At 48.4% G+C, this 24276-nt stretch overlaps 1 protein-coding gene across 3 annotated transcripts; it reads right to left on the bottom strand.

Annotated features, from left to right (window-relative positions):
* Positions 1 to 3208: 3208 nt before the first annotated feature.
* Positions 3209 to 23858, bottom strand: AK2 (adenylate kinase 2; the record flags this gene model as incomplete). 3 transcript variants are annotated; one of them, XM_080800153.1, is made up of 7 exons in its annotated part: positions 23678 to 23858; positions 15290 to 15415; positions 12420 to 12530; positions 12193 to 12287; positions 7437 to 7509; positions 6055 to 6250; positions 3209 to 4096 (listed from the first exon to the last, which is right to left on the bottom strand). In XM_080800153.1, the coding sequence occupies exons 1-7, from the start codon at positions 23774 to 23776 to the stop codon at positions 4092 to 4094; spliced, it is 705 nt and encodes a 234-aa protein (XP_080656279.1). In that variant the 5' UTR covers positions 23777 to 23858. The 3 variants fall into 3 exon arrangements, with proteins under 3 accessions (XP_080656279.1, XP_080656278.1, XP_080656280.1); XM_080800152.1 differs by lacking the exon at positions 3209 to 4096 and having other exon boundaries at positions 6014 to 6250; positions 23678 to 23855; XM_080800154.1 differs by lacking the exons at positions 3209 to 4096; positions 6055 to 6250; positions 12193 to 12287 and having other exon boundaries at positions 7438 to 7509; positions 23678 to 23823.
* Between the last annotated feature and the right edge of the window lie 418 nt (positions 23859 to 24276).

Here is a 24276-nt window from a genome sequence, read left to right as displayed (position 1 = left end):
GATCACCCCAGTCCCACCCTCTCTGCCTTGAAGCTACTGGATCCTCTCTGCAGCCTCAGCTCCAGCACCACAGAAGTAGCCCTTTCTTCCTTTCTTTTTAAAAAAGATTTTATTTATTTATTTGACAGAGAGGGCAAGAGAGCACAAGCAGGGGGAGCAGCAGAGGGAGAGGGAGGAGCAGGCAGCCCGATGCGGGGCTCGTTCCCAGGACCCTGGGATTATGACCTGAGCCAAAGGCAGAGGCTTTAACCATCTGAGCCACCCAGGCGCCCGTAAAGTAGCCCTTTCTTTACTCCCCACTTCTTTCCCAGAACAGACTCAAGGCAGTTGGAAAGACTCAAGACATGTCCAAGCACATTAACACTAAACAAAATGACTGAGATTGGGTGAGGTGGGTGAGAATTTTATTAAGAAACCCTGACAGAGGAAAGCACAGCATCGAACACAAGGGGTCTCCTTCCAGCCAGGGCAAAAAGAAGAACAGTTGAAAATGAAGCATTTCTTCCCTAGTAGAAGAATGCAGACCGACTAAATAGGAAACAAAATGATCTAGCTCTAAGCTCAGAGAAATTTGTCCCCGAAGTCTTTATCTAAGGGACCCCCTACAACGTAATGATTGCTCCATGGCAGTTTTACCCCCGAAGAGCAGAGCCGTTCAGTCTGAGGACTGCCTGCACAGGACCTGGTCTTCCCACTCATGCCTGCTCTCTGCTGGGGGGTCCTCATCTCCACGGGGCCCCCGGAAGGGGTCTTCTGGGAGGGAAGCTCATCATCACTCTGCATGGCTCTGAACACAGAGCTGCCACGCTCCCGAGAGGTCGGGAGGCCAGCGGTCCCCCCGGGATCATGAATCATGCGGTGCCATGAGCTGTGCAGGGCTGTGGTCCAAGAGGAATGGCTGTGAAGTGGAGCCGGTACAGACACCCTCCTGCTGCCGCCCTTTCTAGAACGTACTGGCAGGGAACACAGAGTCCTCTCTGCCCCCCCGCAACTCGCTCCTCTGGCCTTCTGGAACAGGACAGGTTCCGAGAGTTCTGTGAATCCAGGAGCTTCAGCAACCACCACAAGGAAGCCAAGGAAAGAGGAAACAGAAAACGGTCTTACCTGAGGCAGTGCCGGCAGGGTCCGTCCTCGTGCCAGACAAGCCTCCTCGAGTTTCTTCCCCTCTCATTCAGATCCGTGGCTCGTTGACTCCTCTGTGTCACAAGTGCCTTGAGAGTGTTTCCCTGTTCCCAGCCGAGTGTCCAGGCAATGGCGCAGCGGGGAAAGGCTGGGGTGTGAGCCACGGCCAGGCTCATTCTCAGCTTCTGTCGCTCCTAGATGTACGAGCCTCAAAGTGCACACGCGTCCCACGGAGAGAAGGCCAGCATTCACTCCCACAGGCTTACTGAGAAGTGAGACAGCGTGGGCAGAACCTATCATCCAGTAAGCATTAAGTCTCTGTGAGGCGATCAGTCATTAGGAAAATACAAAAATACAGAATTCTGCACACAATTTCAGAGGCCCATGGACTTCCAGGGGATCCTTAGGTTAAGAGTCCTTGGCTTGGTCCCTGAGAGTCTATAAGACAAGCGCTGTGGCCAAGGCTTACGTTTTCTCTCTGCACGCCATCAGCACACCTGGGCGTGTGTGGTGTGCCAGGAATCCGGGTCTCCAGTGTTGCCGGCACACCTGAGCGGGAGATGATGACTCACCCGAGGTCTCACGCGGAAGTCTGTCTTCTGACTCACTAAGCTGCCTTCCTAAGACTCCTGAGGCTTCCTGAGGGCCAAGGTCGCTCCTTATTCCGTTGTCTGCAGTGCTCTGTGCCCACGAGAGAGCCTGAGACACTTCCCCCGGGTCCTCAGACTGGCAGTGAGTGGCGGTGAACAAGAGGGCACCCAGAGGGGCCCGTCTTGCTGTAGAGCTGCACGAGGTGCTAAATCCCTTCAGCAACAAGGTCAAGGGGACAGACTCGGGTCTGCGGCATGCAGACTCCGCCTCTTCTGTGTGACCTCGCTGCTCCGGGTCTCACTTCACCTGTAAGACAGAAGGACAGCTCCGACCACCCGGATGCCCTCGGAGGGCCGAGCGAGGTCTTGGCTACGAAGCCCACGTGTGGTACCTGGCCTGGTGTCAGTCCTCCAGGCAGGGGAGTGGTTCCAATTAGTTTCCAGATGAGGAAACCAAGCCGAAAGCCCTGAACGACAGGTCTCCTGGGGCTTCTCTCAGGCCATTCTTCCAAACCGCACCACGCAGCGGCCTCCTGGACTGGGTGCACGGATCTTTCCCCCAGTTTGTTGCACGACGATTGAGGAAGGGAAGAAGGTTTTCATGGGGCATTTAAATAGCTCAGGGAACAAAAAGATCAGAGTGAGTCAGTCGTGTTGGCACCTGAAATGACTGCAGAGGTGGGGAGCTGGGGAAGCAGAGGGAGGAGCTGGCTCAAGATGCGGTCTTTATAGGCCCCTGACCACTCTCGATCTCTCCAGAACAAGCAAGCCTGGAGAATGGCGGTGCTTCCAGCCTAGCTTCCTCTGGTTTCGGGAATAGCAGTCATTTCTCAGAAGCCGGCCTGACAGAGGCGACTCTTCCAAAGAGCCTGAGAGCTTCAGCTTGGCTCTTTTGCTGAGCAGGAAATGGATTTATAAAGAAGCAACCGGGAGTGTTGAAGAGACAGCTGAAGAGACAGCCAAAAATCTGGCTAGGGATGAGAAGCACTGGCTTTCTAGGCTGTGGACAGCTGTCCACTCAACAATCCTCCAGCCCGGCACGAAGCAGATATTTTTGTATATACTCTGATCCAACTAACACTTATCAAGTGTCTACTGTGTGCCAGGTGCCAAGCACAAAGCTTCTTTTTATAAACTTCATTTAATGCCAACAAGTTTGAGAAGGTGGCATCACACCCCTCTTTTCTCAGACAAGGAAACAGGAGCAGAGTAAACGACTGGCCGGGATTCCTCGCACATCCTCTGAGCTCTGAGCACAGCGTGGTTGCCACGAAGCCGAGCTGCCTTGTCCTTGGGGGTAAGAAAAACCTGCCTGCATCTGAGCTAAAGTTCAAGAGGTTGCGGCTCATCTTAGGAGCACACACTTGGACCTCCCTGCCTTGTGACTTCTAGTGACAAGAAGGAGTCTCCAAGCCAGATTCAGAATTCAATGCCTTTTTTTCCTCCTAGCCCAGATCCCCTCAAAAAAAAAAAAAAAAAAAAGCCACAACAGGGGATACAAATTTTTAACATACTTTATTGATTTAGGGGCCAAACAAGGCAGCATTTGGTCAGTTAAGAAAGGCACCTCATTGAAAATAATACATCACAGTGCTGACGAGTGATCCCAGTCACAGGATTTGAGGATGGAAAGGACAATCTTTGGATGATGTTGCTTAGGGCACTTGCTCGTTTATTAACAAGGGTCCCTTCCCACATTGTGGATGCAAGATGGCAAGAGTGCAGGGATGCTGGGTGGCTGCTGGGAGCTGACCCATGAGAACAGAGCGGGGACCAGTACACAGCAGTATGTGGTTGAGGAGGGAGACCAGCCCCGCCTTCCCCCAACTCCAGTAAACTCGATTGGCTGAGCCACGGCCCCCCATGAACACGCCCCCTCTCAATCTTTCCAATGCAGAGATGATCTTTTGCTCTCATGATGCAGGGGAACCAGGGCCAGGAGTCCAACCACCGCCATGCCAGGCTTTTGGAAAGACGGGGCAACAGTCTGACTTCCTGCATTCTCAGGCTGGCAACCCATGAGGCTCTGAGATAAAAACTGAGGTCTTAGGACATTTGGCTTTAAAAAATATTGTCACCAATCCACAGTAAATGAAACCTGTCTTCCTTAGAAACAATACTGCACCTCCCTATTTCTATTTACAGCCTCTAATCAGGTTTTTTTTAAAAAAATTAATTTCCCCCTTTTTCAGACTCCTCTATGACGTGTGAAAGAGATGGCCTATCACATTGTTGTTCTCCGTTACTCCTTTTGGGCCCTCGCCATTCCTCCCTCTCCATCCTCACCCTGACCACCCCGCCCCTCTGCCCAGCACCTAAGAGCAGGGATCACGCCGCGGGGTGATGAACAGTGGTGCAGTCTCGCCTGGCCTTCTGCTACTAGGCTGAAATAGAGAGGAAACAAGAGAGAACAAAACGGGTTTTTAAAAACCAAGTAAATATCAGGGAAGGCTGGCATGCATGCCCCAGCAACCAAATGCATCAGACACTGGACATTTCTGTTGGGAGAAAGCTCTCATGCCTGCTGAGGTTAAGGCCATGTAATTAGATGAAGCAAAAATCTAAATCCTGACCACCCCCCAAAAGGACATATGCATCCTGCATGTCCTAGGTTCACCAGCAGCCCAAATATGCACACGTGAACGTATACGGATGGGTGACAAGTATTTGAGGAGGATCACACACATTCTATTAGCAAACACTCAAGGACTGCCACCTCGAGGCCAAGTGCCTGCAGCTGTCCCCTGTGAAAGGGGAGTAGACTCCAGGATCTGTGAGGTCTCCCTCCCCCAGAGAAGGGCCCCAAGCCACTGCAGATACAGCTCATAGTTTTGGTTTCACTCCTCTTCCCTGAAGTCATGTGCTTTCCAGAAATGCCCCATGGCAGACTAGGTTTCCGTTCAGAATGGGCGGGGTTAGTTTACAGGCAGGGAGGCAAGGCAGAGCAGAGCTAGCAGACACTCACTTGAACCAGACCAAAGGGAAGAAAGATGGCCACGTACCCACGCCCAGCTTCCAGGTGGACAGGGACAAGCCCTCTCAGAGCTCCACAGACAGCAGGAGACTCAGGTCAGACGGGGACTGGGACTCTAGAGCCCACTGAACCAAGTCAGCAGATTGTGCCAGGGCTGGCGGCGTCATTTACTGGGCCTGCCACTGGTTTTCCAATGGCTTTTCCAGAAGCTGCTGTGTTGTGGCCTCTTCAAACAGTCTATTAATTCATCTGTTTGCCACAAGTCAAACAGCACAGCATGGACCTCAGGAAATGCTTAATAGATGGGGAACTGAAGTTAGGAGTAAAAGCTGGTTCCTGTCATAGGTGATCTTATTTTGGGTGATCTTTTCTTGGGGAGTCTGTGGAGAGAGTCTGAATTTACAAGAGACACATCTGATTGCGGTTTCATATCCTGCAGAGACTGGGTCTGAGTAAATTCTAATGACAATGAGGCCAAGAACAGAGCCCCTCCAAATCAGTTCTGTTCGTACTTGGACTGAGACCAACATTAAAAATGCAAACAAACCAACCTACCCTGGTCTCTCTGGGAAGTGGCCTGTCTGCTCTCAGATGCCCAGCCTGGATGTTTGGAAGACAGCATGAATTCAAAAGGACGATCGACTTGGATTTAATTCTTTGGCAACAATTCGGTTTCCACACACGGGGCCCAAGGGGTCCCTACTTTACAGCACTGTGATGCAGATCACAGAAATTTTCCCACTTAGCCCAGATCTTTCTATGGTGATACCTCTACCAGTTATTTCTGAAACCTGTAGTGTATATGCCCTTTTCTTTTCACTGAGGGGGAAAAAAAAAAGAACAATCCCCATCTACATACTGACTTGTGGCTTTTCATTGTGGGGTAGAAAGCAAGTGGAATTCCCTGCCAACATCTGCCACTGGGAACCTTGGTCCTGCTTGACTTTATGTGATCATGGACTCCTACTCAGCTGTTGGGAGAGGGACCATGAGGTTATAGAACTGCGGTGCCTGGCAGATATCTGAGTTAGGTTATCTTGGTAAAAATAAATAAAAATCAAGACTATGGCTAAAGAAGTAAACAGCTGGCAGAGCAACCTTGCCTGTACCTTAGAAAAAAGGAAGAGTGTACATGTACTTAAATCAACGCACACACGCACGCACACACACAGATGAGATGAGAGTTGCACACACGCTAAAGAGACATCAAGCAAGCGCTTTTTTAATCGGTACAACACACGGTATTCTTGCTGGCCTCAGGAAGCTTCCCTCTGTCTGCTCTGTAATTCCCACCCTCCCTCAACAGGGATAGGAAGAAAGAAATTCCTTTTTGGACCCAACATTAGATAAACATAACCAAGTCTTTACATGTGGCTTTGGAGAAGGCCGCTAGGATGCTGGCAAACACGACATCGGGGGTCTGGGTGGCATCGATGACAGAGTGGATCCCTCGTTTCCTGTAGTACTCCACCAGTGGGGTGGTCTGAGTGTGGTAGGCCTCCAGGCGGATCTTCAAGGCCTTCTCATTATCATCTGATCGGCGGACCAAGGGCTCCCCAGTGACCTGAGAACAGGAAGGGGGCAGTGAAAGTCTGGGATGGTTAGCAAGGTTCCTTATCTGATGATGCCGATGCAGATTTGCAATGCTGTCTGCGCCCAAAGTCCATCAGAGGGAAAGACAGACGATCTAGATCCCCTCCACTGCGGAACTCTAAAGAGCTTTGCAACTCCCAGGAAGTTGGTCCTAGGAGTAGACCAACTAGTCCGGAGAAGCCGGGCAGCCTGAGGCAGCAAAGTGTGAGGAAGGGGGTTTGTGGGAGGAAGACAGGCAAGGCCCTTCTCTCACAGCTTCCGCTCAGGCTGCTTGGCTTCCAAGATGAACACTTCTAGGATCAGAAGTAGGAAAGACAGAGGCCCTCAAGACTGAGGAGAATACATCAAAAATCAGAGATGCATTTGCCATTGTAACCTTAGCCCGCAAAGTATTTGGTGTTTTCACTAGGGTGTCGGCCATCAGTGTTGTGCAAGTGGCAAGTGAATGAGAAAGAACTCTGAACGGCAGAGTTCCCAATCCTGGGATACGTGGCTAAGCTGACACGAGGGCTTTGAAACCTGCAGGACCTGACGAACTTGTCTGAAGGGACAAAGGCAAACCCAGGAGATTCTCACTCTTGCCTGCATGTTCTAGAACAGGTGAAATGGACCTAGTACGGCAAATGTTACAGCGAACATGTACGAGACCCTCTCTGTCACATCTGTAAGCCATTGCAGACTGTCTGAGCACTTGGCAATGTTAATCCAGCCCAAACAGTCTGAATCTGTAGGACACAGCAGAGTCAACAGAGGGGACATTCTTCTGAAGTTAGGACCCATCAACACATCTCTCTTCAGTCCTGTTCTCCCAGCTTGGCTCTGCTTCTGGGCTTCCAAGCAGCCCTCTCCTGAGGTTATTCAACCATTTAGATCACCATGATACCAGAGAGGGACAGCACTTGACCAAAGACAGGTATAAAGCGAGCACTGTGAAGTAGCCAGTGCTGGTAGCTACTTCAAAGTCAAACAATAAATCACCTGGGAAGGCGCTGTGTAGACAGAAGAGCCACGGCGCACGAGGTTTACTTGGTAGTGGTATTTCTCACGGTTAAGTTAATCATATTGGTAGGAATAAAGGGAAGATGGAAAGAACAGAGAACAAGAAGGAAGAAAGGGGAAGGAAGGAAAAGGAAATTTCCTGTCCTGGGTTTACATACGTCATCTTTCATGTGTTCCTTTGGGGGGTTGAACTCCTCGTGGTAGGAACGGCCACTCAGAGGGTGAATCAGCCTGAAAGACAGCAAATGAACATGAGTCAGGTTGCCTGAAAGTACCCCGGCACCCCAGGGGTTTCCAGGTTGATAAACAATGACAGAGGAGCTGGACATGAGGACTTTACCCAGCCAGAACCCTGCTATAGGCGTCTCTCGCTTGGGAAGATAGCCGGGCTTCCAGGAAGCTTATGCCAGAGGGAGTATGTTTTCTACTTTGACCCAATATGATAATGACCGTCTGGCTGCCGAGGCTGGCGTTAAGCACCTAGTTCAGGAACCCGGTGCTGGTCTTACACAGCCCCTCATTTTATTCACCCACTCGCCCAACAGACGTTTACTAAGTGCTTAGTCCGACTCAGGCATCATGCTGAATCCAGGGGCCGCATTGCAACGAGTCAAGATCCCTGATCACAAGCAGCGCTTACTCTAGTGGGAGGGACAAATGCGGAAAAAAACGAAAATAAATGTGACTATCCTTTAATAGAGATTTGTACAATGTGCCACGGAGGCCAGAGGACAAAGAAGCTAACCCTATTTTCTATCCCAGTTCGGTTACAGAAACCAGAAAGGTGTGATGGCGAAGTGTTATGTCCTTTAGATGCAAACGGCACCAGACAGGGCGGCACCCCTGAAGCATCAGAGGGCCAAGCAATACGAACACTGGCACCAGGGGAAATGACTTACTCAACAAGTCAGGAAGTGCCCAAGAATTAAGTGTTTAGCGGGTGCTGAAAACGTAGCTGGGCACCCCATCTCTGCCGGGCCCCCTTGGGCCGTAAACTCGAGTTCCTGACTGTGAGAGGCCACGCCACGGGAGCCCAGAAACCTAAGAAGGGAGGAAGACAGGCCAAACACTGCCCAGCAGTCAGGGCCCGTCTAGTTTCCCACGTTTGTGCTGACCTGGGCTTTCTTACTGAATGGATCCCTGCTCTCCTGATGAAGGTCTGTTACACCAGAGCTTCCCAACATTTTTCACCTCTTGGTACCGGCGGAAACATTTATGTGTTAAGCACTTGTGTGCTTCCCCTCCGGAATAGCCCAGGCCTACCCAGTTGCTCTGATGGCTGAGGGGATCCACATCTCGGCACATCCGTTGGGAAAGTCCGGGTCAGACTATCAAAGCCTGGGCAGGGGCATGCAGGTGGCTCAGTCGGTTGAGCGTTGGACTCTTGGCTTCAGCTCAGGTCACAATCTCAGAGTCGTTAGATCAAGCCCCGCATCGGTTTCCATGCAGTGCGGTCTGCTTGAGATTCTCTCTCCCTCTCCTGCTTCCCCCTCCTCGGTCTCGACAGCACACTTTTGGGGGGCTAAGTGGTCCATTTACAGCACTGGTGGGGGCAAGGTGATGGCTGAGTAGAACAGGCTACACTGATGGCTATGCCCATTGTCAGGCCCTCTTTTATTTGAGTCACTGGTGAGGTTCCTCTGGTGCCTCTATTGGGAGACCTGGGGAGAGGCTGCGGGGCTCAGCTACAGCTTTCCCTCTGCAAAGGGTTGCAAGCTCGAGACGTGGACCATGATTCTTCCCCTTCTGGAAAGCACAAGGCACACAGCAGCGAGGCTGCAGCAGACCTGACCCTTTCATTTCCACATCCCTACATCTCGCTTACTTTGATTCCCTCAGCCCTCCAGATACAGACAACACACGGCTCCTTCCCTGCACTCAGACTTCATTTTAAGAGGAATGCCAGGCTCACTCCCTAGAAGGGCAAAGAAAGAAAGTCCAAGATCCAAGTTTTCGAAGTGGGACTGGTCTCAGTACCAACCACAATAGCTCTAAGGACCACTGAGCCTGACCTAGTGGTGTGGGTCGTGATGGGGAGGGACATGGGCCGGGGTTCTAGAGCCGTTGCTGTCTTGAGCAGGACATTTCAGATGCCTGTTTTCTCAGCCGCAAAGGGCGGACGGCTTGAGACATTAGGACAGCCAACTGGTAGGATAATTAAGATATCGGAGAGCCAAAACTGAGAAAGTTAAAACTCATATCCGCCAACCATACATATTTAAGACATAAAGTAATGACTCATAATATCGTCAGAAGTGAGGTCAGAGCTAATCAAAATTTACAGTGTGTTTTTATCATGTCATATTTAAATAAGATCCAAATTAAACCAACTGGTCCCTGCCCCTTTTTCTTCCAACCCTCACTGTAGTGGACCAGGAGGCAGAAAGCCCACTTTCAGTGCTACTTCTGCCACTGATCCACAGAGTGAATCTGAAAAAACTGCTTTACCTGTCTGGTGTGTCCTTCTCTGTGAGGGAGGCGGCTGCACCATATCACTCACCCCCAAACCCAGACCCTGGGTCTTCTTCATGCTCTACAACAACCTTGTAATTTGCTCTTCAGCATCTCTTCATTCCCCACCAGCCAACCCCAGTCAAAAGCCTCTACAATTCCACGTGGGGTCCTAGGTGGGCTCTTGTCCGTTTCTCTTTTGCCCCAGTTTAGCCTGTACGCCAGGGCCAAACTAATGTTCTTAGAATGCTGCTCCTGCCCTAACACCTCATGGCTTAAAAACGTCGCATGACTCCTAATCTGTCTACCCTCTTCACCCTGGCCAACCTTCCCCAGTCAAGCGCCCATCTGATCTTCCCAATAGCACTTTTTCTATCATCCAGCTCTGCAGATCACTCCTCCAACTGGGGACAGACATTCTGCCACCACCCCTAGCTAGAGGCCCTCCCCTAACCCGTACTCATTCCCGCCTCTACTCCCTTCCCGGAAAGCCTCACCAAAGGCCATGTTTGACATTACACCTCTCCTATGCAGCCTTCCCTTTGCGCTCCCAGGCTCGCTCCTTAGGACTACCCACTGCGTTAATCAGCCCAGGTTTCTCGTATGGCTTATAGACTCTCTGAGGTCAGAAATGGGCACGTTATTCTTCTGTACCCTCCAGTATGGCACTACACACAGAACAGGCACCCAGAAATATGGGCTGATCAATGCAAAGGCCCCCAGCGTCAATAAAGTGGATCCCACCATATCTAACGTAGCCTCTCAGGAAAACACCTGTCACACTCACCCCGCTGTCTGTTTACATGTCTACCTCTGCCCTTGTAGATATGAACTACAGACCCATAGAAAAAATGTGCATCTTCATGAGGAAATCAACTTAGTAAAATTTACAACAAGAAAACATTCTCCTTCTAATTAATTCCAGAAGTTTACACGTACCAGGATGGTCACAGCATTAAATTAACAGCAGACAACTATAAAAAACACAACCGTACCAAAATAAGGGGACAAGTGAGTAACGATGGCTTGTCTATTGTAAAAGCCCAAGTAGCAAGCAAAAATAATGTTCACAGATGTCTGGTTCAAGATGGCAGACTGACTACCTTCCTTAGACTCCATCAAAAGGGATATAAAAGCTAAAAGCCTCAGCCCACAATAAAGATGAGAATGGGAGGAGGTCTATTAGTGGCCAAGATCTTCCCACATATTTCTGGAAGGCACAAAGCGGATGGCAGAGTGGACAGGGAAACAGGGTAGAGGAAATTGTAGCCTAAAGCAGTGGCCCTTTCAGGGCAAACTTGTTCAGAAACAGAAGCATGTCTGTGTTCAGTGGTGACTACTACAAAGAAACAAGTACTTTAAAGATTGTATTTATTTACTGTTGGGTTTTTTTTTTAAGATTTTATTCATTTATTTGACAGATAGACACAGCAAGAGAGGGAACACAAGCAGGAGGAGAGGGAGAGGGAGAAGCATGCCTCCCGCTGACCAGGGAGCCTGAAATGGGGCTCGATCCCAGGACCTGGGATCATGACCTAAGCCAAAGGCAGATGCTTAACGACTGAGCCACCCAGGAACCCCTTTATTTACTGTTTTAAGTAAACTCTACACCCAATGTGGGTATCTGACCTCCAGTCCTGGGACCAAGAGTTGCATGCTTCACTTGGCTGAGTCAGCCTGGTGCTCTAAGTAACAAGCACTTTATTTATTTATTTTAAAATATTTATTATTTTAAAGAGAGAGAGTAAGAGAAAGAAAGAGTGAGGGGGTGAGCAGAGAAAAGGGAGAGAGAATCTGAAGCAGACTCCGTGCTGAGCACGGTGCCGGACATGGGGCTGGATCTCACGACTCTGAGATCACGACCTGAGCCAAAACCGAGAGTCGGACGTTTAATGGACTGAGCCCCCCAGGTGCCCTGAAATAAGTACAAAGCAATAGTGGGTTTGGCTGAGGTGGCTGTACCATGAGCAAAATTTTCCTCCATTTTCTAAACTTTGTGTAGGTGGTCATATTATTTTCACACTACAAAACCTACAGCAAGGTAGGGCAACTCCCAAATGAACCCAGATTTCAGGGCACTGGAGATAACCATGGAAGGAACGGAATCTTTCTGAGGCACCTACTGTAAGCAAGGGTCTGAACTACGCAGGTCATGGTATGTAAAATGCACAGTGGTTCCTCGAAGCGGGTCTTATTAACCCCACTCTACACAGGAGGAACCAGCCTTGGAGAGGTTAAGAAAGTTGCCTAGGGTCAGAGTTAAAAGGCGACAGGCCTGAGATGCTGTCTGCTTTCAAATCCCTTGCTCTTCTTTCCACGTATCTCTATCCCATGTCACATACAAGACGAGCCCATGTTAAAATGGCACTACACTGCCTGGCTGGGATTGGGCAAGAGCAGCTCTGCTGGTCTGATAAAGCTCTGAGGAGGCAGGACCAGGAGGGGCCTTCAGAGGACAAATACCTTCCTGTGATTCTTCGGATCAGCAGAGAGTCTGGGATGCTGAATTCAATCACAGAGTCCAGCTTCTCTTTCCTCTTCTCCATGAGGTCGTCGAGCTGCAAGAGAGTAGTATATGGCCCATCTAAGCTACCAGAGCTTGATCAGAGCCGTTTCCCTCAAAAGAATCAAGAGATAAAGGGCCAAGAATTCGTTTTCATGCATCAGTGACACAAATGCAAGGCACCCACCATTTCTGCCTGTCTCACGGTCCGAGGGAAGCCATCTAGAAGAAAACCATTTTTACATCGAGGGGTCTCCAAATTCTTCTCAATGAGCTCTACTACCATTTCATCGCTCACCTGGAAGTTAAGAACAAGACAGCCTTGGGTTTAAATCTGATAATTAGGTGACATGAGCCCAACTCTAGGGCCACAAGTTTGTGTCTCTATAACATGATTACTAAACAGCATGTTTTCTTGACCCCAAAGAAGCAAATATTAGATCAAATGTGGAATGGCTCCACATGTCAAAGAAAGTTCAGTTTCATGATTTTTGTGGTTGCCACATATGTGTTCTCCTCCCTTGAGATTCTCTTGTGTCCCAACTATCTGGGTGAGGGAAGAGGATCCCACTGCCTGTCACCTGGACGGGAGGCTTTCGTGTCTTAGGTCCTAAGGACCTCATCAGCCATTAGCCAGGATCCTTTCCATCAGATAATAGCTCATCAGCTGTCCTCAAGGCACAAGAAAGATGAGGGCTTCTGGCTGAGAGATCACTGAGGAGGGCTCCACGGGAGAACGGGGCTCGACCAAAATGCAGGAAGGTACCAACCTTCCCTGTTTCACAATTCTGATCAGGCGAACAGTAAAGTGGTTCAGGGCATCCTGGACATGAGGTAACAGAGAAGGTTGCTGAATTGGCAAGACTGGGTCAGAGCCAAGGAAATGAGGTGCCAGCCCAATGCACCTCTTAGTTGCTCTAAAAGCCCCAATGAGGACCCCTCCAGCTTCCAAAAACTGGTTTTCCTCCTGAGCTTTCATGGAAACAGAGTTCCCTACCAGTATGACCGTGAAGGCTGCTAACACTCTTATCTCCTGGGACCCGATGTGAACTTGGGGACAAAGTACAAGCTCTGTGACGAAGTGAAGGCTGGAGATAAGCAATCTCATGGCCATACCCCAATTTTTTCTCAGTACAAGATCTTATGCCAAGACCCAAAGTCCAAACTATCTAGCTTTCTGGCTTAGGTCAAGGTCTCACAAGCACCAAGGGAAAGCTAGAGATAAAGGGGCAGGTGGGCGGATAGGAGTACCCCAGATACAGCTATGCAATCTCAAAGCCTGCCAGGAGGTAATTCAGGGATAAAGGCAAAGCCAAGGCCTTCCACCAACATTCTGAGATGCAAGAAGACCAGAGGGCCAAGCACAAAATGACTTCTGAAGGTGATTCCCAGATGATAAATATATCTTTTTCTACCCCTTCCCCCAAAACGGTATATCTGATCATCTTCATGTATGAACTTAAAATAGTGAAATGTTGGGCGCCTGGGTGGCTCAGTCAGTTAAGTGTATGCCTTTTGCTCAAGTTATGATTCTAGGGTCCTGGGATCAAGTTCCGCATTGGGCTCCCTGCACAGCAGGAAGTCCACTTCTCCCTCTCTTCCTCTCTCTCTGTCAAATAAAAAAATAAAATATATTTTTTTTAAGATTTTATTTGTTTGGGGCGCCTGGGTGACTCAGTGGGTTAAAGCCTCTGCCTTCGGCTCAGGTCATGGTCTCAGCGTCCTGAGATCAAGCTCCGCATTGGGCTCTCTGCTCAGCAGGGAATCTGCTTCCTCCTCTCTCTCTGCCTGCCTCTATGCCTACTTGTGATCTCTGTCTGTCAAATAAATAAATAAAAATAAAATCTTAAAAAAAAAAAAAGATTTTATTTGTTTATTTGACAGAGAGAGAGATCAGAAGTAGGCAGAGCAGGAGGTGGTGGTGGGGGGGGGGGGGCGGGAACAGGCTCCCCGCTGAGCAGGGAGCCCGATGCGGGGCTCAATCCCAGGACCCTGAGATCATGACCTGAGCCAAAGGCAGAGAGGATCAACCCACTGAGCCACCCAGGTGCCCCTAAAAAAATAAAATCTTAAAAGAAACCTGGGAAAATGTTAAGGAAGCAAATGGTTTATAACCTTGTAAGTACTTACAACACGGTGTATCTTCTTGCTCATGAATATTCTATACTATAACCATTGTTTCTGTAGTTTAATTAAAATGTTTTCTTGGTGCTCCAGTTTATTAAAATGCCTGAAGGTGATTCCCAGAGGCCAACTCCCAGAATAACTCAGTTACAACTAAGCTCTGGCGCTAATCAAAGAAGATTTAGTAGATAATAGATCGTAATCATCCAAATAGATCAACTGGCCTACAAATGTAAGAAAATGCTATTATATCCCCCAAGTAGGAGGAATTATTACTTTCATCAGTCACCAAGCAACTCCACTGTTAGAGACACAGAACACAGAGCCCCAAAAACAGTTAAAACACCCTGTGGTTTCCTGCATCCTCTCTTGGATATATCCTTGAGTTCTGGCCTAGGGATGGCAGTTTCATTTTTGGGTCTAAAACCAGGGCCTATTACAAAACGCATCAGCACAAAAGAACCTCAAGAATACTGTAAATAGGGGCACCTGGCTGGCTTTGTCAGTAGAGCACTTGACGCTTAATCTCAGGGTTGTGAGTTCAAGGCCCACATTGGGTGTAGAGCCTACTTAAAAGAAAAATAAAATAAAATAAATTTAAAAAAAAAAGGAATACCATGAATAAAACAAATGCCACACATTCAGAATGTACCACATAACCTGCTACCCTAGAAGTTCACGCAGTGGGTGAGTTTGTGAGAACACCCCGCAGACAGGGCTGTCCAACAGAACTTTCTACAATGATGGAAATGTTCTAAAGCCGCGCTGGCTAACAAACCTTTGAAATGCGGCCAGTGAGACTGAGCAGCTGAATTTTCAATTCAAGGAAATCGTAATTAATATCCATGGTTCTACGTGGCTGGCGGCCACCAAAGGAGGCAGAGCAGACTGAGACGCAGGAATATCCACATTCACTGGGACCACCGAACCTACCAGTTTCCCAGCATCCATAGTGGCCTTCAGCTTTTTCCCCAGTTCTGAGCCAGACGCCACCATGGCCCTCAGCATGTCCCCAGTGGCCAAATGGCAGACGCAGAAGTTTTCGGCCAATTTGGGTGCCTGTGGAGGGGAAGATAAAAACCAAGACAGAATTAACACTGAAGGCCCTGGCATCAGGCTGCTCAGGGGTGAGCCTGGCCCTGTCACTGGCTCAGTGGACTTTGGCCAATGCCCGATTTCCTTACCTGGAATAGGGATAAACGTACCAGATGTTATAGTCCAATGTAGAACAATTATAGGGTCAGTAAGATTTCTACAACAGAATCCCTGTAAAGCACTGAAAACTGCACTTAGCATACAAGAAATGGTCATAAATATTAGCGACTCTCACAACTTCCACCAGACACGCCCTAGTAGCACAAAAGCCTCAGTTTGCAAATGGGAAGAATCAAAATAGCAGCATTAGTACCTCTCAGGGTTGCTGCGAAGTTTATTTATTTATTTTAAAAAAGACTGTATTTATTTATTTGACAGAGAGACACTGTGAGAGCGGGAACACGAACAGGGGGAGTGGGAGAGGGAGAAGCAGGCTTCCTGCTGAGCAGGGAGCCAACCAATGTGGGGCTCGATCCCAGGACCCTGGGATCATGACCTGAGCCGAAGGCAGATGCTTAACTGACTGCATCACCCAGATGCCCCTTTATTTATTTAAAGATTTATTTTTTATTTTTTTAAGATTTATTTATTTACTTATTTGACAGAAAGAGATCACAAGTAGGCTGGGCAGGCTCCCTGCTCAGCAGACAGCCCAATACGGGGCTCAAACCCAGGACCCTGAGATCATGACCTGAGCTGAAGGGAGATGCTTAACCTACTGAGCCACTCAGGCGCCCCTATTTAAAGATTTTTATTTTGAAGTAATCTCTATGCCCAATGTAGGGCTCAAACTTAACGACCCAGAGATTAAGAGTCATACCTGTGGAGCCGGCCAGGCGCCCCAGCTGCTGAGAAGTTGAAATGAGTTCACGTAGATCAACCACTCAGCACAATGCCTGGTATATAATGTGTTGAATGAATATTTGCCCAAGGAATGAATGTGCCACTGTCAAGTAAGGTGGCCAGGGGCCTGGGAGGTAGCCCAGGGCGAGCTGAGGAATGCGGGTTTCCCCCCAGGCACATCTGGTTCTTCCCCTTTCCTCTCAGAGGCTCAGTTTCCTGGTCTGTTTAAAATGAAGGCAAAAAGTCTCCATCTCAGAAAGTAGCTGTGAGGATGAGATAGGATACATAAAAAGAGCATTTGGCCAACAGTATATACTTACATAGTAGTTTTAGGAGGCAGAATAACCTTTTGGTTAAGAGCATGGGCTTCAGAGTCAAAATTCCTGGGGTTCAGACACCAGTCGCTAGATATGTGACTTGAGAAAAACTGTACCACTTTACTGCCTTTCAAATCTCCTCTAAGTTGAATGGAAACAGTAGCAGGCCCTCCATCACTGGGCTGATGGGATCAAATGGAGCTCGACATACATACACCGGGACAGACACAGAGTAAACACTCAGTGAACTTTAGCTGGCACTGTAGCCCTGGCCCTAATTCCATGTTCATTCATAGAGAAAGAAAACACTGACGCCCCCTCCAAGAACCCTGCTGGGAGCCAGGAAAACAAAAGACATGGACTCTGGCCTCTACAGGCTCCTAGTTTGGTGGACAACACAGCAGAATAAAGAACAGAACAGGAAGAACTCTGAACAATACAACGGGAGTGCCCTCCCCACCCCCCCACCCCACCCCCTGCAGAATTCACAAGGAATTGAATCAGTTCAAGAAGCTTGATATTTAGTGTTCTGGTTCAACTGTTTCATAAAATAAGTAGGGTTGGATTCTTATTCAAGTCAGTGCATTGGGAGTTTTCTTAGTTGCACACAGGAAAGGGAAATAGATGGGGCTCAGTGTAGCAAATTCTAGTTTGATTTATGGACTGATTCAATTCAAGCAAAGACATGACTTCACAGCAAAATGGAATCCAGATGGGGGCGCCTGGGTGGCTCAGTGGGTTAAAGCCTCTGCCTTCGGCTCAGGTCATGATTCCTAGGGTCCTGGGATTGAGCCCCGCATCGGGCTCTCTGCTCCGCAGGGAGCCTGCTTCCCCCTCTCTCTCTGCCTCTTGTGATCTCTGTCAAATAAATAAATAAAATCTTAAAAAAAAAATGGAATCCAGATGAAGAAGGTGTTAAAAACTGCACTTTGGAAAACCAGTGAGGGTCAGGACCCTCTGGCAGTGGAAAACCTTCTGGCCCTTCAGGTTGGCATGGTGGCCACCCCCCCAGAGAACTGAGCTTTTCTGCCAATCTTTCTCCTTGGTTGTTGAAGTTAACCTGGGGGAACATTCTGGAGACTGGGCTTGTGCGGTTTGGGATGATGGGACTCTACAGCTGTGTGACCTTGGGCCAGTTACTTAACTTCTCAGCATCTGTTTCCTCACCAGTCAGTTGGGGATGTTTATCTACTTGGTTGGGCTATTGTGAGGATAACAACATTGGGCTGTTTTGAGGAAGTACCCAAAACATTAAGACACGCAGTGGGCATTTTTAATAGAAGACTTCCCTCCATGGTCTTTCTTTTTTGCATTACTCTACTTGCAACCTACAGAAGCATTCTGATGAAATAATTTTATTATATTCCCCTCACACTTCAAGATTATGCTTCAGGGCACTGCTTCTACTCCAGACCACCCAGGGATGCTGCTAAAATGCAGATTCTGATTCCACAGGGCGGGGCCTGAGCATCTGCATTTTTTAAAAATTTTATTTATTTATTTGACAGACAGAGATCACAAGTAGGCAGAGAGGCAGGCAGAGAGAGAGGGGGAAGCAGGCTCCTTGCTGAGCAGAGAGCCGGATGTGGGGCTCGATCCCAAGACCCTGAGATCATGACCTGAGCCGAAGGCAGAGGCTTTAACCCACTGAGCCACCCAGGTGCCCCTGAGCATCTGCATTTTTAACAAGCTTGTAGGCCTGGCTGTCCTGTTGGCCCCTGGACCACACTCTTGCTGCTTGAGGCCCTGAGCCACTTGTGTCTCACTGGCCATGGACCGAGAAACAGGTTCATCACCTCTGTGAGAACCCTGTGGGGGAAGAGGTGGGCTTTTGTGGGGGGCATGGGTAAGAATGGCTGAAACCACCAGACAGGCAGCATGGTGGGTGGGTTTAATGTCTTCGGTCTTCAGTTTATTACCACAGTCATCTGGGGCACATGCTAAAAATATAAAGCCAGGCCCACCCTTAAAGTTTATGCCTGAGCGGTTCTCAGGCAGCACCCAGGGATTCTGATGCACAGTGGGACAAGACTGGGTTTTTGGTGGTACAGATCTGGGTTGGAAACTAGGACCCACAATTTATTCACTGTGCTCCCCCTGAACAAGTTATGCGGCTTTCTTAAAGCCACAGCGTCTTCATCCCTGGAGTCCAGACAATAATGTCTACTCTCAGAGCTATTATGGGGACTTAATAAAATTATGTATGCAGAAGCATTCAGCACAGTGTCTGGCATTCAGGGAAATAAAGGGAAGCTATTAGTTGTTGAGGCTTGATTTAATCTCAAACTCATGTGTTTTCTCACTTTGAAATTACCTCTCTGCCTCTGTCTTTCCCACTCCCACATCCCGTGCTCCTGAATATGTAGCTGGAATCATCTCCTAAAATACTGTTGGGCGTGCCCCCCTTCCCCAACACCTACACACACATTCAGAAGCCTTCCATGTCTCCTCAGTGCAATAGGGGAGAATTCCAAATATCTTAGTCTAGCACTCAGTGTCCTCCATAATCAACTTCCAACATGGCCTAAGCTCTTCAAATTTACCTCCACCTTCAAATTTACCTATCTATATGCCTTGTGCCAGTGTAAACAGAAGCTCTATGTATGATTCCCAAATACATAACGTAAGCATCTCTGAGGACCTTAGCTCCTCTCCCTTCTACTCTTCCCAAATTCTGATCATATCTCTCTCAAAATACTCTCACCTATCCCTTCTTCCTCTGATAAGGACTCATCAACATCAGCTAACTCTGAGTGTTTGCAACATGCCAAGGAATTTTTCTATGCAGTTTTACTGTAGCTAGTATGCATAATATACAACAAACCCAGGAGGTAGGAACTATTTTTAATCTGTATTTTATAAATGAAATTCAGAGGCTAAATTGCCCAAGATCACGTAGCTAGTAACATCAGAGCTGGCAAGCCCTAGCACTTATCCATGATATATGGCCTTATTAAAAAACAGCAATAACAACCCACAGAGCCATAGTGGCTGTCTCTGAAGAAAGGGTGTGTGTGTGTGTGTGTGTGTGTGCGCGCCTGCCTGGAAGGGAGCACAAGGAGGACTTTGCCATGCTGGCAACATTCTGTTTCTTAACATGGATGTAAGCCACCCAAGGGTAATTGTGAAAATTCATGTTGTGAAGATCCATCAAGCTGCTCACTTATGATATGTGTACCTTTCTCCATGTACATTATACCTCAATAGAAAGTTTTTTAAAAAGCACAGAAACCTGTGTTTGAGTATCACTTCTGCCTCTTAACTTACCATGGAACCTTAGGCTAGGGATTCTTCGAGACTATTTCCTCATCTATAAATTGGAGCTAACAATACCGACATTACGGGCTGGGTAGGAGGAAGAATGGAATACTCTCGACAGATGACAGTTCTTGTTCTAACCCTGAACTAATCCTAGCATTTGTCAGTTACTCATCTGACACATCCCGCACGGTATTTCGCACTGGTACGGATTGTGTGCGTGCTGTTCAGTTGTGCCTCTACACCCAGACTAGTGTCAACCGTGAAAGATGGTGACTCTGCTCAGGAACCAGTAATGAATTCAAATCCTGCCTTTGCTACTTCTTTATGCCTATCCTGAGGCAAGGTACAGCATTTGGGCCTCAGTTTATCAGTACAAAGGGCATGGATTAAGAACAGGACCTACCTTCTAGGGCTGTAGGGTTAAATCAGATGACACGTGGAATCTCTGACTAGGGGCCTGCCACATAACTGAGCAAAGGGTGACTATTTGTTGTACTGTATCTTCTTGATGGCAAGGGCTGCTCTCTGCATCTCTAACACCAAAACGATGAAGTACAATATGCATAGGGTAGGAGAAAATCTAACCCAGGGTAGGAGATAGCCACTAAAAGAGCAGGGGCTTTGGAGCCATTCAGGCGGCGGATCTGCCGATAACTTGCTATGTAAACTAGAGAACAGGCCCTCTGAACTTCAGTTTCTCTAACTGTAAAAAGGGGAGTAAAAGTATGAGTCTCAGAGGTGTCATGTCGCTGCACTGATACAGCTGATAGAGACCGGCCTGCAAGAAGAACTGGTATAAGCTGGACACATGCAAAAAACCGTGAACAGGGCAACAGAGACACCTCGGTCATGCTATCTGGTTGCTGCTTGAAAATAATTTGTGAAGGGAGAGTGGATGGGGAAGCAATGGCCACCAGCTGATGGTTCTTGGGGCTGGATAACGGGTACAGGGGGACCAGTCTTCTTTTGTATTCAAACTTGAGGTACCTGGGTGGCTCAGTCCATTAAGTGTTTGACTCTTGATTTCAGCTCAGATCATGATCTCAGGGTGGTGAGATCAAGCCTCATGTGGGGCTCTGCAATGGGCATGGAGCCTGCTTAAGATTCTCTCTCCCTCTGCCCCACCTCCACTGCCCTCCCCCCACCCCCACGCCCGCCCCGGGTCACGTGCTCTCGCTCGCTTGCGCGCGCTCTCTCTCTCTCTCAAAAAACCCCACAAATTCTAAAAAAAAAAAAAAAAAAGAAAGTTAGGGGGTGCCTGGGTGGCTCAGTCGGTTAAGCATCTGCCTCTGGCTCAGATCATGATCCCGGGGTCCTGGGATCGAGCCCTGTGTTGGGTTCCCTCCTCAGTGGGGAGTCTGCTTCTGCTTCTCCTTCTGCCCTCAGCTCCCCTCCCCGATCTTGTGCTTTCTCACTCACTCCCTCTCTCAAAATAAATAAAATCTTTAAAAAAAAAATTAGGGAGTCGCCCTAATTAGGGTGACTAAAATTAGCCTCCCTAAAATATTAGGGAGTCACTGACTGCTGGCTCAGTCAGTGGAGCACGAGACTTCAGATCCTGAGGTCTGTGAGTTCAAGCCTCACGTTGGGGAGTAGAGACTATTCAAAGAAAAAAAATAAGTATTAAAGAAAAAGTTATGATGTGTTTGTAGACTAAATGCTGCTGGATGCTGCCACTTTGCAACCTCTGATTTATGAACACTGCTGTTTTTATTTTTATTTTTTAAAAGATTTTATTTATTTGACAGAGAAAGAGACAGTGAGAGAGGGAATACAAGTGGGGGAGAGGGAGAAGCCGGCTTCCTGCAGAGCAGGAAGAGCCACCCAGGTGCCCCTGCTGCTTTTTTTTAACTCCATAAAACTACAACCACTAGTATTCCTTTTGTCCCACTTACGAAAAGAAAGGTGTACAGAGGTTAAAAGACTTGTTTCCTCAAGTCCCAATTACATCTCCTTCACTTCCACAAAGCCTTCTCTGACCAACACTTGCTGTATGCACACCCTTATAAATCAGCTCATAAGTATAATTTGCTTCAAAACTTCCTGAATACATCACTCTTTACACTGAAATACATCCGGTTGGAAGGGAGGGGAAATGTGTAAGATGAAGAAGTCAATAATTATTGAACGCCTGTGATGTGCCAGGTTGACATTTAGGTACCTAGGGATGCTTTTACACATGTATATAACACATTCTTCCAAAATCCTTGTCAGCTTTTGGTCTATATGAGTAAGGACCCTATCAGTCTTGTTCAATGCTCTATCTCCAATGTTTGGTACTCATAAAATATTGAATAAGTAAGGTGGGTATTATCACCATTTTTCAGGTGAAGACATTCAGGCTTAGAAGTTACAAAGCTTGCTAGACTATAAAACCCTTGTCTCAGCACTGGGATGGGTTGTTCATTACACAACTAATGAAATTATTAACTTCTGTATGAACTAAGAAAAACTAATTGATGCATTTGAGCTACCCTGTTTATAGTCACAGCAAAAGTTTGCAGAGTCTGGGATTAAATATTCCTCGGCTGCAGTTTCCCTAATAACGGAGGGTGATAGCAACAGGAAAGAGACTTCAAAGTTAACGGAGGTCAAGGGGATTAGGTAACAATGAGTTCCAAGGATGAATCAGCTCCAGCTATAGAAAAGGGAAAGTGGTCGTTCTTGACCTAGTGCCCAGAGCCAAAAAACAATTATCACGGAATGATCTGTATCTCCCAGACTTCCCTGTCATCACCCACATTAATCTGTGTCCTTCAACAATTTCCAACCCCATCAAGTGCTAAGTGATGTGCTGGGTGCCAGAGGGATCTCAAGAATGAGTAAGACAAGATCTTTTCAAATGCTTTTCAAAATCTTTTCAAGGAAAAGTGGGCACACAGCTGTCCCCTGAACACCATTCACTTAGGTGCTCAGGACTTTCAGGAATTCTATCTTAAGCAGCTAACAACCAACAGGAACCTGTGGCCTGGAGGGCAATGCCAGACCTTAAGCAGGAAGGGGACATTGATAATCCAACCTATGGGCTTCCAAATCTTAAAAGGAGATCATAAATCCCAACTCTGATCTATGGGTCCATTACAGCCCTGACACCAAGTGAGGACCCACAGTCTGCTAAGGTAGAAGGTAACTTTAGACTTCAAACTCCTGGAGCCCCATGGCTCCTGAGGTTCCGGACTGCATGAAGTCAATTTCGCTATCTTCGGAAAGCAACCTAACCTCTCTGGGACTGTTTTCTTACCTGTATGTTGATACCGTCTCTCATTTCCCCAACTTAACTGGCTCAGGTAGGTCATACCTCATTTCTCTTAGAACTCTTAATCAGCACACCCCAGTTCCCCCGCTGTCCCACGTGCTAAAGATGCTCCTCCACCTTCAGTCATTAACCCTAACAGGCAAGGTTCCCTTACCCCAAATGCCCGGAGCATAACCCTGGACAAGCCACTCCCACATCGTAGGGAATCGGGGGTCCCGGACTCCACTCAGGCTGTAATCTAGATGCTTCAACCGAAGGCTCACCCTACCTACCGCTCAAATCCTCTCAGCTTTTAACTCCTTAAGGAATCTAAATCAGTCCTTTGATCCCACCATGACACTTCAAGTCGAGATCCCTCCAGAACTCTAATCCTAACTCAGACTTCCCCCGATCTCCAACTGGACCCTCTCCCAAACGCCTTCCCAGAACCCTCCCACACCCTTCCCCAGGCCTAGGCTCCAGGTCCCACTCCAGGGCTATCCGGACCTCCGGCCGTCCTGACCTTGGAGTTCCACAGGCTCCGCCGTCAAGCCCGCCCCTGCAGCTCACCTGAGTTCCCTTGCCGGCCCCGGGAGGCCCCAGGAGCACGGCCCGGATGCCTTTGGGACACTCTGGGGCCGGTTCGGGCGCGGGGACGTTGGGAGCCATGGCCGCCAAGCCTCTCACCGCTAAAGCAGCCAGCACACACCTAGCAGGTCCAGCGCTTCCAGTCTAGCGCTCCGCGCACGCCACGCACGGCCCGCTCGCCGCTAACACTGGTCCGCCGCCACGTCCGTCAGGTCGCTTCTCCCGCCCCCGAGCGTGATGGACACTTCAACTTACCAACCATGAGGCGACATTGTAGAAAGCTGCTTTTGACTGGACAGAATCCGTACGGGAGTAAGGAAGGGGCGGGCCATCATATTCCGAGGCGGGGTTGGGGCTCCCGGCGGGTGTGTGGAGTGGGCGGGAAAAAGTGAAGTAAGACCTGAGGCCCGGCTGAGAGTTCCAGTTTGGCTTTGACAGTTAATGACACCGGCAACTCCGGTAAAGTCCTATGCAGTTGCTTCTGGGAGTGCAAATGGGCGAAATCAGTCTTAGAAGACAAGTTGATATTATGTATCAAATATCCTTTGGCCCAACAACTGCACCTCCAGGAATTAAAGATA

The sequence above is a fragment of the Martes martes genome (assembly GCF_963455335.1).
Source record: "Martes martes genome assembly, chromosome: 4".
In the NCBI taxonomy this organism is placed as follows: Eukaryota; Metazoa; Chordata; class Mammalia; order Carnivora; family Mustelidae; genus Martes; species Martes martes.
The sequence above is the reverse complement of the archived record's forward strand: the minus strand, read 5'-3'. Positions and strand labels throughout refer to the sequence as shown.